This window comes from Microtus oregoni, unplaced genomic scaffold (genome assembly GCF_018167655.1).
Source record: "Microtus oregoni isolate MIOR12 unplaced genomic scaffold, Mior012 000055F_ref0000237, whole genome shotgun sequence".
In the NCBI taxonomy this organism is placed as follows: domain Eukaryota; kingdom Metazoa; phylum Chordata; class Mammalia; order Rodentia; family Cricetidae; genus Microtus; species Microtus oregoni.
Window position 1 is genome coordinate 10,826,780 of NW_024543831.1, and position 14,833 is coordinate 10,841,612.

The 14,833-nt window shown below is 43.6% G+C and overlaps 1 protein-coding gene across 1 annotated transcript; it reads left to right on the forward strand.

The window, feature by feature from the left end:
* The first annotated feature begins 6,773 nt into the window (after positions 1-6,773).
* On the forward strand, positions 6,774-10,962 carry Sln (sarcolipin). The gene is made up of 2 exons (XM_041638345.1): positions 6,774-6,837; positions 10,397-10,962. The coding sequence occupies exon 2, from the start codon at positions 10,472-10,474 to the stop codon at positions 10,565-10,567; it is 96 nt and encodes a 31-aa protein (XP_041494279.1). The 5' UTR covers positions 6,774-6,837; positions 10,397-10,471; the 3' UTR covers positions 10,568-10,962.
* The last annotated feature ends 3,871 nt before the right edge of the window (positions 10,963-14,833 follow it).

Consider the following 14,833-nt stretch of genomic DNA (forward strand, 5'->3'; position numbering starts at 1 on the left):
AGGTGATGCTTCTCTGATTTCCCTCTCTGCTTCCTTATCCTTAGTGTATAGGAAGGCAACTGATTTTTTGGAGTTGATCTTGTATCCTGCCACATTACTAAAGCTGTTTATCAGCTGTAGGAGTTCTTTGGTAGAACTTTTGGGGTCGCTTATGTACACTATCATATCATCTGCAAATAACGAAAGCTTAACTTCTTCCTTTCCAATACGAATCCCCTTGATCTCCTTATGTTGTCTTATTGCTATTGCTAGAATTTCAAGCACTATATTGAAGAGGTATGGAGAGAGTGGACATCCTTGTCGTGTTCCTGATTTAAGTGGGATGGCTTTGAGTTTTTCTCCGTTTAATTTAATGTTAGCTGTTGGCTTGCTGTAAATAGCTTTTATTATATTTAGGTAGGACCCTTGTATCCCTATTCTCTCCAAGACCTTTATCATAAAGGGGTGTTGAATTTTGTCGAATGCTTTTTCAGCATCTAGTGAAATGATCATATGGTTTTTTTCTTTCAGTTTATTTATATGGTGGATTACATTGATAGATTTGCGTATGTTGAACCAGCCCTGCATCTCTGGGATGAAGCCTACTTGATCATAATGGATAATTTTTCTTATGTGTTCTTGGATTCGGTTTGCCAGTATTTTATTGAAAATTTTTGCGTCGATGTTCATGAGTGAGATCGGTCTGTAATTCTCTTTCTTGGTTGGGTCTTTTTGTGGTTTTGGTATCAGGGTAACTGTAGCTTCATAAAAGGAATTTGGCAATGACTCTTCTGATTCTATATTGTGAAATACATTAAGGAGTATAGGTATTAGTTCTTCTTGGAAGTTCTGGTAGAATTCTGCATTGAAACCATCTGGTCCTGGGCTTTTTTTCGAAGGGAGATTTTTGATAACCATTTCTAATTCTTCGCGAGAAACCGGTCTATTTAGATCATTCACCTGGTCTTGGTTTAGCTTTGGTATGTGGTACTTATTTAAAAAAATGTCCATTTCTTTTGTATTTTCCAGTTTTGTGGCATACAGGCTTTTGTAGTAAGATCTAATGATTCTCTGAATTTCCTCTGTGTCTGTGGTTATGTCCCCCTTTTCATTTCTGATCTTATTTATTTGCGTGTTCTCTCTCTGTCGTTTAATTAGTTTGGATAGGGGTTTGTCGATCTTGTTGATTTTCTCCAAGAACCAGCTTTTTGTTTCATTGATTCTTTGGACTGTTTTCTGTGTTTCTATTTTGTTGATTTCAGCCCTCAGTTTTATTATTTCCAGTCTTCTACTTCTCCTGGGCGCGTCTGCTTCTTTTTTTTCTAGAGCTTTCAGGTGTGTTGTTAAGTCCCCAATGTATGCATTCTCCGTTTTCTTTAAGTGGGCACTTAGTGCTATGAACTTTCCTCTTAGCACTGCTTTCATTGTGTCCCATAGGTTTGAGTATGTTGTCCCTTTATTTTCATTAAATTCAAGGAAGACTTTAATTTCTTTCTTGATTTCTTCCTTGACCCAGGTGTGGTTCAGTAGTTGACTGTTCAGTTTCCATGAGTTTGTCGGTTTTTTGGGGGCAGCGTGGTTGTTGCCTTCTAACTTTAATCCGTGATGATCTGATAAGACACAGGTGGACACTGATATTTTTTTGTATCTGTGGAGGTTTCCTTTGTTTCCGAGTATGTGGTCAATTTTTGAGAAGGTTCCATGAGCTGCAGAGAAGAAGGTATATTCTTTCCTATTTGGGTGGAATGTTCTATAGATGTCTGTTAAGTCCATTTGCTTCATTACCTCCAATAATTCTCTTAATTCTCTATTAGGTTTCTGTCTGATTGACCTGTCCCTTGGAGAGAGAGGTGTGTTGAAGTCTCCTACTACTAGTGTGTGTGGTTTGATGTCTGCCTTGAGTTCTAGTAATATTTCTTTTACATAAGTAGGTGCTTTTATATTGGGGGCGTATATATTCAGGATTGAGACCTCCTCCTGATGAATTGTTCCTGTTATGAGTATAAAGTGACCGTCTCGGTCTCTTCTGATTGATTTTAGTTTGAAGTCAGTTTTGTTAGAAATTAGTATGGCCACACCTGCTTTTTTCTTAGGACCATTTGCTTGAAACACCTTTTCCCAACCCTTTACTCTGAGTAGGTGCCTGTCTTTGTGGTTGAGATGTGTTTCTTGCAAACAGCAGAATGTTGGATCCTGTTTTCGTATCCAATCTTTTAGCCTGTGCCTTTTTATAGGTGAATTGAGCCCATTAATATTAAGTGATATTAATGACCAGTGGTTGTTTACTCCGGTTATTCTTATTGCTTTTGGTAGTAGAGATTGTCTCCCTTCTTTGAGATGTGCTCGTGAAGGGTCATTAGATGCCTGGGTTATTGTAGGCAGTGTTGGCAGTGTTGGATTCCTTGGGTTGCGATTTTCCTTCTATTACTTTCTGTAGGGCTGGATTTGTGGCTACGTATTGTTTAAATTTGTTCTTATCCTGGAATGTTTTGTTTTCTCCATTGATAATGAATGATAGCTTGGCTGGGTATAGTAGTTTGGGTTTGCATCCATGGTCTCTTAGCTTCTGCAGAACCTCTATCCAGGACCTTCTGGCTTTCATAGTTTCCATCGAGAAGTCAGGTGTAAGTCTGATCGGTTTACCTTTATAAGTTACTTGCCCTTTTTCTTTTGCAGCTCTTAATATTTTTTCTTTAACCTGTATATTTTGTGTTTTGATTATTATATGGCGAGGAGATGTTTTTCTTTGATCCAGTCTGTTTGGTGTTCTGTATGCTTCTTGAATATTTAAGTGAATATCTTTCTTTAAGTTGGGAAAGTTTTCTTCCATAATTTTGTTGAAAATATTTTCTGGGCCTTTGAGCTGTGACTCTTCTCCTTCTTCTATTCCTATTATTCTTAGGTTTGGTTTTTTTATTGTGTCCCATAGTTCCTGAATGTTTTGTGTTGAGAATTTGTTGGCTTTGCTGTTTTCTTTGATCTGTTCGTTTATTTTCTCTATGGTGTCCTCAGCATCTGAGAGTCTTTCTTCTAGCTCTTGTATTCTATTGATTATGCTTGTTTCTGTAGACTCTGCTCGTTGGCCTAGATTTTCCATATCCAGCTGGTCCTCAGTTTGTATTTTCTTCTTTGCCTTCATTTCAGTTTTCAATTCTTGAACTGTTTCCATTACCTGTTTGATGGTTTTTTCTTGGTTTCCCAGGGTATCATGTACGTATTTACTCATTTCTTCAAACTTTTTATTATACTTCTCATCCATTTCTATAAGGGCATTTTTTACATGTTGTTTAAGGGACTCTATTATCTTCATAAAGTCGATTTTTTCCATTTCTTCTGTGTTAGGTTGTTCAAATACTTCTGTTGTAAGATCATTGGGTTCTGATGTTTTCATGTTGTTTTTCGGATTATTGGGAGAATTCTTGCCTTGGCGCCTGCCCATCTCCTCCTATTGATCCTATCCAATGGGTCCTTTAAAAACCGGATCAGGTTTCCCTGCTGGCCAAGGGCTCCGCTTACAAAATGCCCTCACTCTCTTTCGTGGTTCCTGCTGCAGGCCAAGAACCCTCTCACCCCTCTGAAGGATCTTCAGGACAGGACCAGGCTCCCCTTGTGCCAGTGACCTGGCCAACCAAAGGCCTACCTCTTTGATTCGATTGTAGTAGGGCGATCTGCTCTCCTTATTGCACGCCTGTTCCCGCCGCTTGGGTCTGCCTCTGCGCCGGTCCCCGAAAGCCTCTTCCTGTATGCGGTGTTGCTCCGCCGCCGCTCCGCCTCTGTGCGTCTGGCCGCCGCCGCTCCGCCTCTGTGCGTCTGGCCGCTGCCGCTCCGCCTCTGTCGAGGTGATTCTTTCTTACAACCTTGTGGGTCCTAGGGATTGTCACCAAGCGCCCTTATGCACGGAGCCATCTTGCTGACCCTGAGGGTTATTTTCCTAATGTTACTTAGTGAGGAGAAAATTCAGAATATGGGTACAGGGTTTGTGACTCCACTTTCTACTGCCCTGCACTATCATCCCTTATGACACGGTTTCCCCGAGGAGGCTTAGACTTCCTGTTAGAGTTGATAGTTCTGTGCAGACTCTGAACGTGTGCATTCAAGCATCTTCATGACCTGGGAGCCCCTGTGCCTAAAGAGTAGGTCTTACAGGATGATCACGGCAGCAGACACTCGGAGGAGCTGTGAGAAGCACGTTTCTGTCTTCTCTGGGCTTGTCTTCATACGTTAGAGACAGGGTGTCCTGGAAGGCTGCTGCTCTCTTCCTCAGCGGCTTCAGGAACAGCCAGAGAGGACAAGGCGATGGTGAGTGGGTTGGCACACGATGGCGGTGCTCACCCCTGCGATGTGCAAGGAGCTCATTGCCATTCAGGAAGGGCTTGGCGCATCTCCCCACAATGAATGGTCTTGCAGCATTGCAGGGCTGATGCCTTTCTTCATTTTCCAAAAATCTGGATGGAAGTGGGAAGTAAGCAAAACCAACTAACTTAACAGCTAACCGAGCACAAGAGCTCAGGGCTGAACCCCAAAGTACATGGTATTTTATCCATGAACACACGAGCGGTAATGGTGCGGCAGATAAACACTAACAGCTTCAGGGCCACCGAGAGTCCATGACATTGCTGGCCCTTGACTAAACTGTAGATTAGGAGGCATAGACACAGTGTCAAAGACTGTTTAGTTCTGTCCTGCTGCTGACAGGTGGAACGGCATTTGTCTAGGAAGTTGATAAGTGAGGACTGCCAATGAGCCACAAGTCAGTGTCATGAAGGAAAGTTCATAGCACGAGTGCATTGGTTTGTATCCATAGTGACATTAATGCTATTTTTTCTTAAAATTGTTTTACATTTATATTTTAATTATATTATTATTATTTTCAAGACAGGGTTTCTCTGTGTAGTCCTAGCTGTTCTGGAGCTCACTAGGTGTACCAGGCTGGCCTCTGCCTGCCTCTGCCTCCCAAGAGCTGGGATTAGAAGCATTTATTATTTTTAAAAATATATGTGTGAATTTGTGTGTGGGCACATGGGAGCTGGTCTCTCCTTCAACCATGTGGACCCTGGGGACTGAGCTCAGGCCGCCAGGCTTGGCAGGAAGTGCCTTCACCCACTGCCAGGCCCACATTAGTGGGAATTTAAATGTCTTATACATTTATATGTTCTTACAAAGGCTACATTGAAAGTGTTATTTTTTTTAAGTGGACAAATAATAATTTTTGAGTGGATAGAAAAAGGACAGCTGCGGCTTGGTGACCAAGACAACATTCCCTAGCGTTTGAGACAATCTGGCAGGAGCTGGGAGGGAGGTAAAAGGCAGAAATCCGACTGCAGTTGCAGAGCTTGCCAGATGGCAAGAGATAACAGCCAACGTTCGATTGTGCTATAATTAATATTCGCTATCTGTCACTTCAGCAAGCTATCGTTTTACAAGACAAGTGGCGACAGAATGTTGTAATTAGATTACCCTGCGATGGGGCTTATGTTGAAACGAAAAAATGGAATGGAAAATCCTTCTTCTGTTGGAGCCTCTCGGGAGGTGGGGGTGCTGAGAAAGGCTGAACCATGAACACAGGTATGCAGGGAACCGAGTGTGCTGCTGCCTTCGGGCACCGCCTTCTTTTTATTGCCCTAACTGGGAACTCTTAGGGGAGATTGATGCTATGATCTTTAATGACAGCATTTGCTGAGCAGCACAATTACTGGGATCATGTGTAAATTCTTTAATTAATGATTTCTAAGTCCATTTAAACACATTAGAGGCTCCACTTGTCTCCCAACATCTGATTTGTTACACACTCACCCTTGTCTGGTTTGGGTCAGTGTCTGTGGTTGAAAACGGTGTCATTTTTTTCCCTTAAGATCTACTCTCTGGGCTGCTGAGATGGCTCACTGGTTAAGACCACTGGATGTTCTACCACTGGTCTGGGGTTCAAATCCCAGTACCCTCATGGTAGCTCACACTGGACCTCTTCTCGCCTCCCAGGGCACTGCAGACACGTGGTGCACACACTTACACGCAGGCAAAATAGCCACAGCACAAAGGAAGCAAAAAGGATATATTCTAGGTATTTCTGTCTAGTCTAGAACTCCCATTCTCATGAGTTTTGAGCAGGTCTACTTCCCACCCCCAGTTAGTCCAACCACTGCGTTTTGCTGTCTGTTTCACTGCTCTGCTAGTTGAGCTGACACAGATACAAGCTGTGGCTTCCATGGCTGTTGAGGGAGAAACCGGCTGAACGTGCGAGCTTCGCGGGCAAGTTCAGTGTAGCCGGTGACAGGGTGGGGGCAGGGGCTAGCTTCCATCGCTAGAACAAAAGTCAGTTTTGGAATTCTGGAGGGCGGTGTGGGGAGTGTGGGTGCAAGGCAGAGAGCGCCTCATGCTTCAAGCAGCCAAAGATAATGGGAGATGAAATGAAATCACGTTTCGTAGCATCACGCGTTGAGTAGTGAAGTCAGCTCCGCGCAGCAATTTGTTCGAAACGCTCTATGGCTCTTGCATCTCTTCAGATGTAGTGAAGGCCTTTATAAAGTGGTAAAAGGTGGATCTAAATCCCACAGCATGGCACCAACAGTGAGCTGGGAACAAGAGTTCTCACAAACCTGCATAGTTAATTCAAATCGGCAGCCAAGGGAGCAAAGCCTTTGTCACCATATTGCCATGTCCCGCTGAACACCAACAGGCTGGAACCTCCAGAGCTTGTCTCTTTGAGATGTTTCACCAGTGACATCACGGTGATTGCCACCTCCCTCAGACTACTTTAGGCCCTGCCCAGAGTCCAGGAGCTCAGACAGCAGCTCAGACAGCTGGAGTTGGGGGAGAGAGAGAAGTCTACAGCAGCCTGGGTGTGTCCTGGTCCCTCTTGAGGTAACAGAAGGATTTTATACTTAGTAATCTCTCTCTCTCTCTCTCTCTCTCTCTCTCTCTCTCTCTCTCTTTCTCTGTAGTTTTCAAGTAAAAATGTTAATTGATGAGTACATTTCCCAATGGAACAGGTAATCATAATATACGGCATTTCTTAAGCTATAAAGTGAGTATCTATTCCTGTTTTTCTCTGATATGCATTTTCTCTTTTTCTAATTTTATATTGTTTCCAACATCACAGAAGAAAACCAATGTCAAGCTGCTTGTGCAGTTTTCCCCTGGTTTGTAAGGTTCATACATGGGACAACCATTTTGGCTCCTAGAGAAGGCATAAAAGGAAGCCAAAGCTCTTGGGTGGGCTCATAGGGGAGAAATAGAACAGTGGTGATTGGATAGCTGCCTAACTAACTTTCTCATTCCTCCTAAAGAGCCTGGATGTGTGTGAAGGTAAGACCCAGCCTTCAGCTGTCGTACACCTTGATAGAATTGCACCCATTGGGAGTTCATTGGATTGGTGGTTTTTTATTTGAAAATACACAAAACAACAAATATTTAAGGCTGCCATCAAAGTACAAGAAGTAGCAAAGGTTAAGCCACAGGAAAGAGAAGTGTGTGTTCACTCAATTCAGAGAGGCTGGGAAAAAATGCGAAGAGTGCAAAAGATGCAAGAAGTTAAAAAATGAATTATAAGAAACAGGAACATAGCTATCACTTACCAAGAAACAGATGACTGTCAGAACCCCAGAAGTCCATTGCTATCATTCCCCTTCTGCCTCTGTCCCCAAGTGTGGAGCTTGTCTGTCCTCTGTTTTCAAGTTTTACAGCCTGTGTCTGTTTCCCTAAGCAACACCTTTAAGCTCCCTGCTCTTGACTTTGGGTAAATGGAGTCACATTCTCTGATATTCTTGTAAACCCTCCTTTCCTCTTACTGGTATGTTGTGAGATCCACCCATCTTGCGCTGTGTAGCTCAGGTATGTCACCTATTTTCTTTACTCCATAACATTCAGACGTATGTGAATACCGCAAGTCACATCCGTTCTACGGCTGGCGACCAGTTCTTGCCAGAGGCCATATTCAGGATTCCCTTGCTGTAAGCTCTTCATCTAACAGGCTTCCCTCTCTCTCCCCTGCTTCTCTGAATACTCACGGAATTCTGTTCTCCTCTGTTAACCCTCATTTTCTTCTGCTTCTTCTCTGCTCCAGGGAACTGTGCGTGAAGATTTTCACTCAGGAGTGACAGTTTACATCACGCTAGGGGTTGAAATAGGGATAAGAACGAAAAGGGGGAGGGGCTGGCAAGATGGCTCAACTGATAAAAGCACTTGTTGCCCAGATCGATAATGTGAGTTCAACCCCAAGTTTCCCTAAGTGGAAAGAGAGAACCAACTCTCTAAAGTTGTTCTCTGACTTCTGCATGTGTATTGTGATACACATATGTATCTGTCCCAAATACAGACATAAAGAAATGTAATAAAAATTAGGAATTTAAAGAAAATGTCATTGGCTACATTTTAAAATCAGATCCTATAATTCATTCACTGGCATAATATAGTATGAACCTGCATATTATCCTATCAAAATGTAATAAAAGTTGATTATTCTGCTAGTATCTATGAGGTTAATAATTTGGTACATTGATGATACAACAAATATAACAATTACAGGTAGTTCAGTCAGGCCAAAAGTTTGCTACAAAGTTTTGGCCCCTTGAGCTTTGATTTTTTGCAAACCTTTCCATCTAATTTTTTCCTTCCATGATAGAATTTTGCCCTACAATAATAATATCTACTTAAATTATCTAAAATACGTAAGTTCTAAATTTTGTTTGGATCATATAAACCAAGTATCAATTTCGTTACTTTACCAAAATTAATACTCTGGTTGACAGTGTTGCCTACAGGCTTGGAGTATACTTTCCTGTGCGTCCAATCTGTATGCAACGCTGAAGATACCATCTCGGCTTTCTGAAATGTTTACAGTCTAAGCACATCCTGAGTTTGACTAAAAATAGCTGGCACAAGCCCTTGTTGAGACAGAAATGCTCATGGGGCTAACACTTGTTCTTTGGACTGAGTACCTGCTGTGCGAGGGCCTTCTGTTGACCCCTGGAGGCTTCATGCCAGGGCAGGCTTGTGCGAAGCCATGCAGCTGTTGGAATTGCTTTATCCTTTCACCAGGGTTGGATGAAGACCTAGGGCAGCTTTAAATCAGAAGGATGATGTTATCCTACTCCTAAATGTGATCCAAAGAAAGAGCAATGCTAAGCTATATATTTTTTTTTCTGTTTTGATGTCCCTGCTTGAGATACTCTAAATAGCAAAGTTAACATGTGTGTACAGACATGCCGAAGATGAAGAGAGAAAAATGTAATATTTTATTTCCTACCTAAAACAATGTGATTAATACAGGTTAAAAACATTGGTCTTGGGATGGCAGCAGGAAGAAAAACTAGGCTGTCTCTATACATCCATGCTTTTCAGAGAAACAGTTAACTCTCTCTCTCTCTCTTCCCCTTCTCTCTCTCTCTCTCTCTCTCTCTCTCTCTCTCTCTCTCTCTCTCTCTGTGTGTGTGTGTGTGTGTGTATTTGAGAAATTGGTTCATATCATTGTGAAGGTTGGTAAGTCCAAAGTCTTCAAGGTGCGCTGCCAGGCTGGAGCCGCAGAGAGGAGTGACCTCTTAACTTCAAATGAAGTCTGGGGTCAGATGTTGGAGACCAGGGCATCAGCAAGGCTGGTTCCTTTAAGGCTTTTTATTTGGACTGAGAGTGGCCATCATTTCTATGTTTTCACAGTGTCTTCCCTCTATAAGGTCTGTGTTCTAACTTCTTTTCTTTAGACACCAATCATGTTGAATTAGGACTCACTAGTAACTGATTAGTTTGCTTCTTTTTCTGTGATAAAACACTGACCAGAAGCAATTTAAGGTGAAAGGGTATATTTTCAACTTATAGGTATAGTCCATCTGGAAGGAAAGCCATGGCAGTCACTCACGGCAGGAACTCGGAGGCAGAAACTGATGCAGAAACCATGCAGGAACACTGATAACTGACTTGCTTCCTCTGGCTTGCTCAACTACCTTTCTGTTTCATTTTTTTTTAAGATTTATTTTTATTATTTAATGTTTACTTTTATTATTTTTAATTATGTGTATGTGTTTGTGTGGGGGTATGTGTACATAGGTGTAGGTGCCCAAGGAGGCTAGAGGCAGCAGATCCCACCAGAGCTAGAGTTATCGGCAGTTGAGAGCCTCCTAACATGGGAGGAATTATTTAGTTGAGATCCTTCTTCCCAGGTGACTCTAGGTTTAGATCAAGCTGATGCTGGAGCTACCCACGGCAGTGACCTCATATTAACTTAGTTACATCTTGAAGACCCTGTCTCCAAACACAGTCACATTCTTAGGTATTGGGGACTAGGATGTCAATGTGTAAGTTTGGGGGTCAGGATGGAGCAAGTCATCACAAGCGCTCTCCTCCTCCACAACACTTCATTTTCCTGCTCCTCTGGGCAGCTTCCAGGCATGTTCCCTTATCTACCGTGTTGTCTCTCTTACTTTGTTAGGAAGCGAGGCTAAGCCGGAGGCCCTTGGTGCGCTCTCAGAAGTCTGCCTGGAGTTCTCACCCAGCAACTCAGAAGATGGAGCGGTCTACCCAGGAGCTGTTCCTCAACTTCACAGTTGTCCTGATTACCGTTCTCCTTATGTGGCTTCTTGTGAGATCCTACCAATACTGAGGGGCCGTGCTGCACTCCTGGGAGTGACGCCTGTGTGCCCCGAGCTTCTGCTGCTGTTATTGTCATGGGATGCCACTACTGGCACCGCAGTGTCTCTGACCCACACTCACAATGCCTGACACACCGCAGCACTAGGTCCCTTGTGTGCTTTCTAAAGATGCTGTTCTTGTGGGCTGCCAAAGGCTCGTCAGCCAGTGAGCCCTAGGCTTGTTTCCTAGCAAATGCACTATGCAGGCCACCAAGTTAAAATTAAACCGGATTCCTGATGATGCAGAGTAACAACAAGCCCCTGATCTGTGCCAACACACATCCCCCCAACCCACTGTGTCTGCCACCAAACTGACTCAAAGCTTCAGAAGACATGGACGAGAAAGTCTTTGTCAGTCCCTTGAATTCTCATGTCAATAAAGTTAAGCCACTCATGAAAACGGCTTTTAGAATTTATTTTAGCATCTGCGTGACCCTTGGCTGGGACCGAAGTGACAAATAGCACATTATTTCTAGCATTTGAGATTAGCCAAGATGCTCCAGCTGCCTAGGATCAGAAAGCAAGACAAGCCAGAGTGTCCCATTTCAAATGATCCCATTGCTTCTCAAACCTTCCCTCTGCTAATCCTACGGCCAGAGGGAGAATGAGTCCAGCCTGCTGGCATCTTGGGGCAGAGCCCAGAGTGCCCACGAAAAGCACAGAATTCATCTGGTCTTGTGCCTTTTGCATAGCTTCCACAAGAAATGGGCTCAGGAGAGGGTGCAGTGGGGGAAAGTCCTTACTTTGTAAGCTCAAGGGCCCGAGTGCAGACCCTCAGTAACCATGTGAAAACGCAGGACAGTGGTGTTAGCTTGTAATTGTAGTGATGGCGAGGTAGAAGGCAGAACAGCCCAGAGAGATCCTGGAAACTTCCGGGCAGGCTAGTCTAGCCTACTTGACAAAGTTCCACACCACGAGGGGTTCTTTAGTGAAAGATGGGGGGGCACCTGAGGTATGATGCCTGAGGTTGCTCTCTAACCTTTATGTGTATGTGCACAGATGCTCATGTACATCCTTGCATACGTGAGTACCCCCAAACATGCACACAAACAAATGCACACACACATTCAAAACACATGCACACATGTGAACATGCATACATATATACACATGCACATGTCTGCCAAAAAGGAACAGGGAATAAATAGTCTACTCCCATTGCTATGTCTATCTGTGAGTGCACATTTAGAATAGTTAACCCCCGAGTAGAGCTGGAGCAGAAATCATGCCCCTCCGAATCACATGATCCAGTGTGGTTCTTGTCCTTGTACAAATAGAGCTAGACACAAGGACAGTTTCGAGGAGGGGGAATGGAAAATACACATTAACATACATGTTCACAAGACAAACAGCGTGTTGCTAGCAATCCCTTTCTAGATGGACGGACCACATCTGTTATTTGTGCCAGTTTTGTCGTAAGCACAGGCAAGGAGATGTTAACCCTCCTGCTTCATGATGCCCTCCACGAAGCCGTTCCTTGCTGAGAATCTATCGGAACTATCGTGACAACGCTCCCTACACAGCACCCTGCTTCTCATCCCCGTCTGCATTCAAAGAAAACCAATAAAGCAGGGAAGATCTTTCAAGCTATTGACACAGCGTCCTTTCCAGACCAATTAAATAGAAGTCTTAGTGGTGCAGCCTAAGCACCTGAGTTAAAACAGCAAACACAACCCGAACAGAAAGCACAGCATCATCCAGACGACCTTTGAGTGCAGTCGAAGTTGAGAGTTGAAAGCCACCCAACTGCGGCTCAGACGGGCATGTGGGAGTTGTTTCTTGAAAGATGGATTCCAGATGATCCTAATGCATGAAGGCTTTAAGAACTAATATGCGTACCGGGCGATGGTGGTGCACGCCTTTAATCCCAGCACTAGGGAGGCAGAGGCAGGCAGACCTCTGTGAGTTCAAGGCCAGCCTGGTCTACAGAGTGAGTCCCAGGGAAGCTAGGGCTACACAGAGAAGAAACCCTGCCTCGAAAAACAAACCAAACCAAACCAACCAAACAAAAAATACTACGCTTTGAGAGATTCCCAACAAAACATGGTCCCTGACACCCTGGCTCTAATTTTGGAATTAGCTCACACACACGTGTGTGTGTCTTTAAAGAGTTAGCGTGTGGCACACATTCTCAGAGGCCTGGAGGGCCCTTGGCAGATGGTTAGCAGAATGTCCTTTACTTGCAGAACACTTCTGAGGGTCTACTGCTGTTTGAGCAGGTATGTGTGTGGTGGGACAGGGAGGAACAGGCCCAGGAGTGACACATACACTTTTCAGACATCGGATCCCAGACTCGTTTGTTGAAGCCTGGGTTCTGGTGCCACACAGGGTGCTTATGACAGGGAGCACTTGGTGAGTCCACTGCATGCTAGGCCTGTCCGAGGTTCTATGTTTGTATCACACCACGAGCAGCCATGGAAACTGAAGCTCGGAGACCTCACTCGGAGCTGGTGCACTCCATTCTCATGGAGGACAAAGACAACAGGATCACCTTAATCTTTGCTGGAAACAGCTTTACTGGAGACCTTCAAACCATTTAGTGATGCTTCAGGTTTTATCCTCGTGTTCCTTAGCATTCTGACTTGATTAGATAAAGCTAACATTGCAAACCTCTGTATGGTTTCTCTTACTGATCACCACCCTCTCTCTGTCCCTAAATACTAATATCAGGGACGTACAGGAAGATTCCTAAGTGTACAGGACTGGGTTTCAGGACACATCATGAATCACCTTCCCAGGGAAAGGGACATTTCCTAACTATCAAGTGTGAAGCTAGGAAAGACATCTAGTACATTCCACATGGAGGAGTCTTAGTCATTAGAGCTAAATTCCCACCTCACTTATAAGTCTCTTTTTATATGTGACTTTTCTTGGTCCCTTGGGCACTCTGAACATCATAATACCTTTTGCTGACCCTCCAGTGTTTGTCCTAGGCCCTCAAAATGGGTGGCTATCCCAAACATGATCCTTGCTCTCCTCTAGAATAGAGAGAACTGATTTCTAGATGCTGACTAAAGTTTCTGCCCATCTGAACTCATTCTAACATCTTTCTTTTTTGGCTTGTTCATTCATTCATTCATTCATTCACTCATTCACTCATTCACATACCTATTTTGCAACTGTTATGTGTTGAGCATCATACTAACTTTTGGAGATAACATGGCTAATAAAACAGGTAAACCAAATATGAGTGAGTACATCCCATGTTCCTCTTTTTGGGTCTGGCTTACCTCACTTAGGATAGTGTTTTCTATTTCCATCCATTTGTATGCAAAATTCAAGAAGTCCTTGTTTTTTACTGCTGAGTAATACTCTAATATGTATATATTCCATACTTTCTTCATCCATTCTTCCATTGAAGGGCATCTAGGTTGTTTCCAGGTTCTTGCTATTACAAACAATGCTGCTATGAACATAGTAGAGCATATACTTTTATTGTATGATAAGGCCTGTCTTGGGTATATTCCCAAGAGTGGTATTGCTGGGTCCAGGGGTAGGTTGATTCTGAATTTCCTGAGAAACCGCCATACTGCTTTCAAAAGTGGTTGCACAAGTTTGCATTCCCACCAGCAATGGATGAGTGTACCCCTTTCTCCACAACCTCTACAGCAAAGGCTATCATTGGTGTTTTTTATTTTAGCCATTCTGACAGGTGTAAGATGGTATCTTAAAGTTGTCTTGATTTGCATTTCCCTGATCGCTAAAGAAGTTGAGCATGACCTTAAGTGTCTTTTGGCCATTTGAACTTCTTCTGTTGAGAATTCTCTGTTCAGATCAGTGCCCCATTTTATAATTGGGTTGTTCATGTTCCTAGAGAAGCTAAATAAGAAGGTGAATCCAAAGACAAACATATAGGCATCCTCCTGGATATTAACCGTCATCAGGTGGTGAAAGGAGACAGAGACAGAGACCCATATTGGAGCACCCGACTGAAATCTCAAGATCCAAATCAGGAGCAGAAGGAGAGAGAGCATGAGCAAGGAACTCAGGACCGCGAGGGGTGCACCCACATAATGAGAACATGGGGATGTTCTATCGGGAACTCATCAAGGCCAGCTGGCCTGGGTCTGAAAAAGCCTGGGATAAAATCGGACTCGCTGAACGTAGCAGACAATGAGGACTACTGAGAACCCAAGATCAATGGCAATGGGTTTTTGATCCTACTGCACGTACTGGCTTTGTGGGAGCCTAGGCAGTTTGGATGCTCACCTTACTACTAGACCTGGACGGAGGTGGGT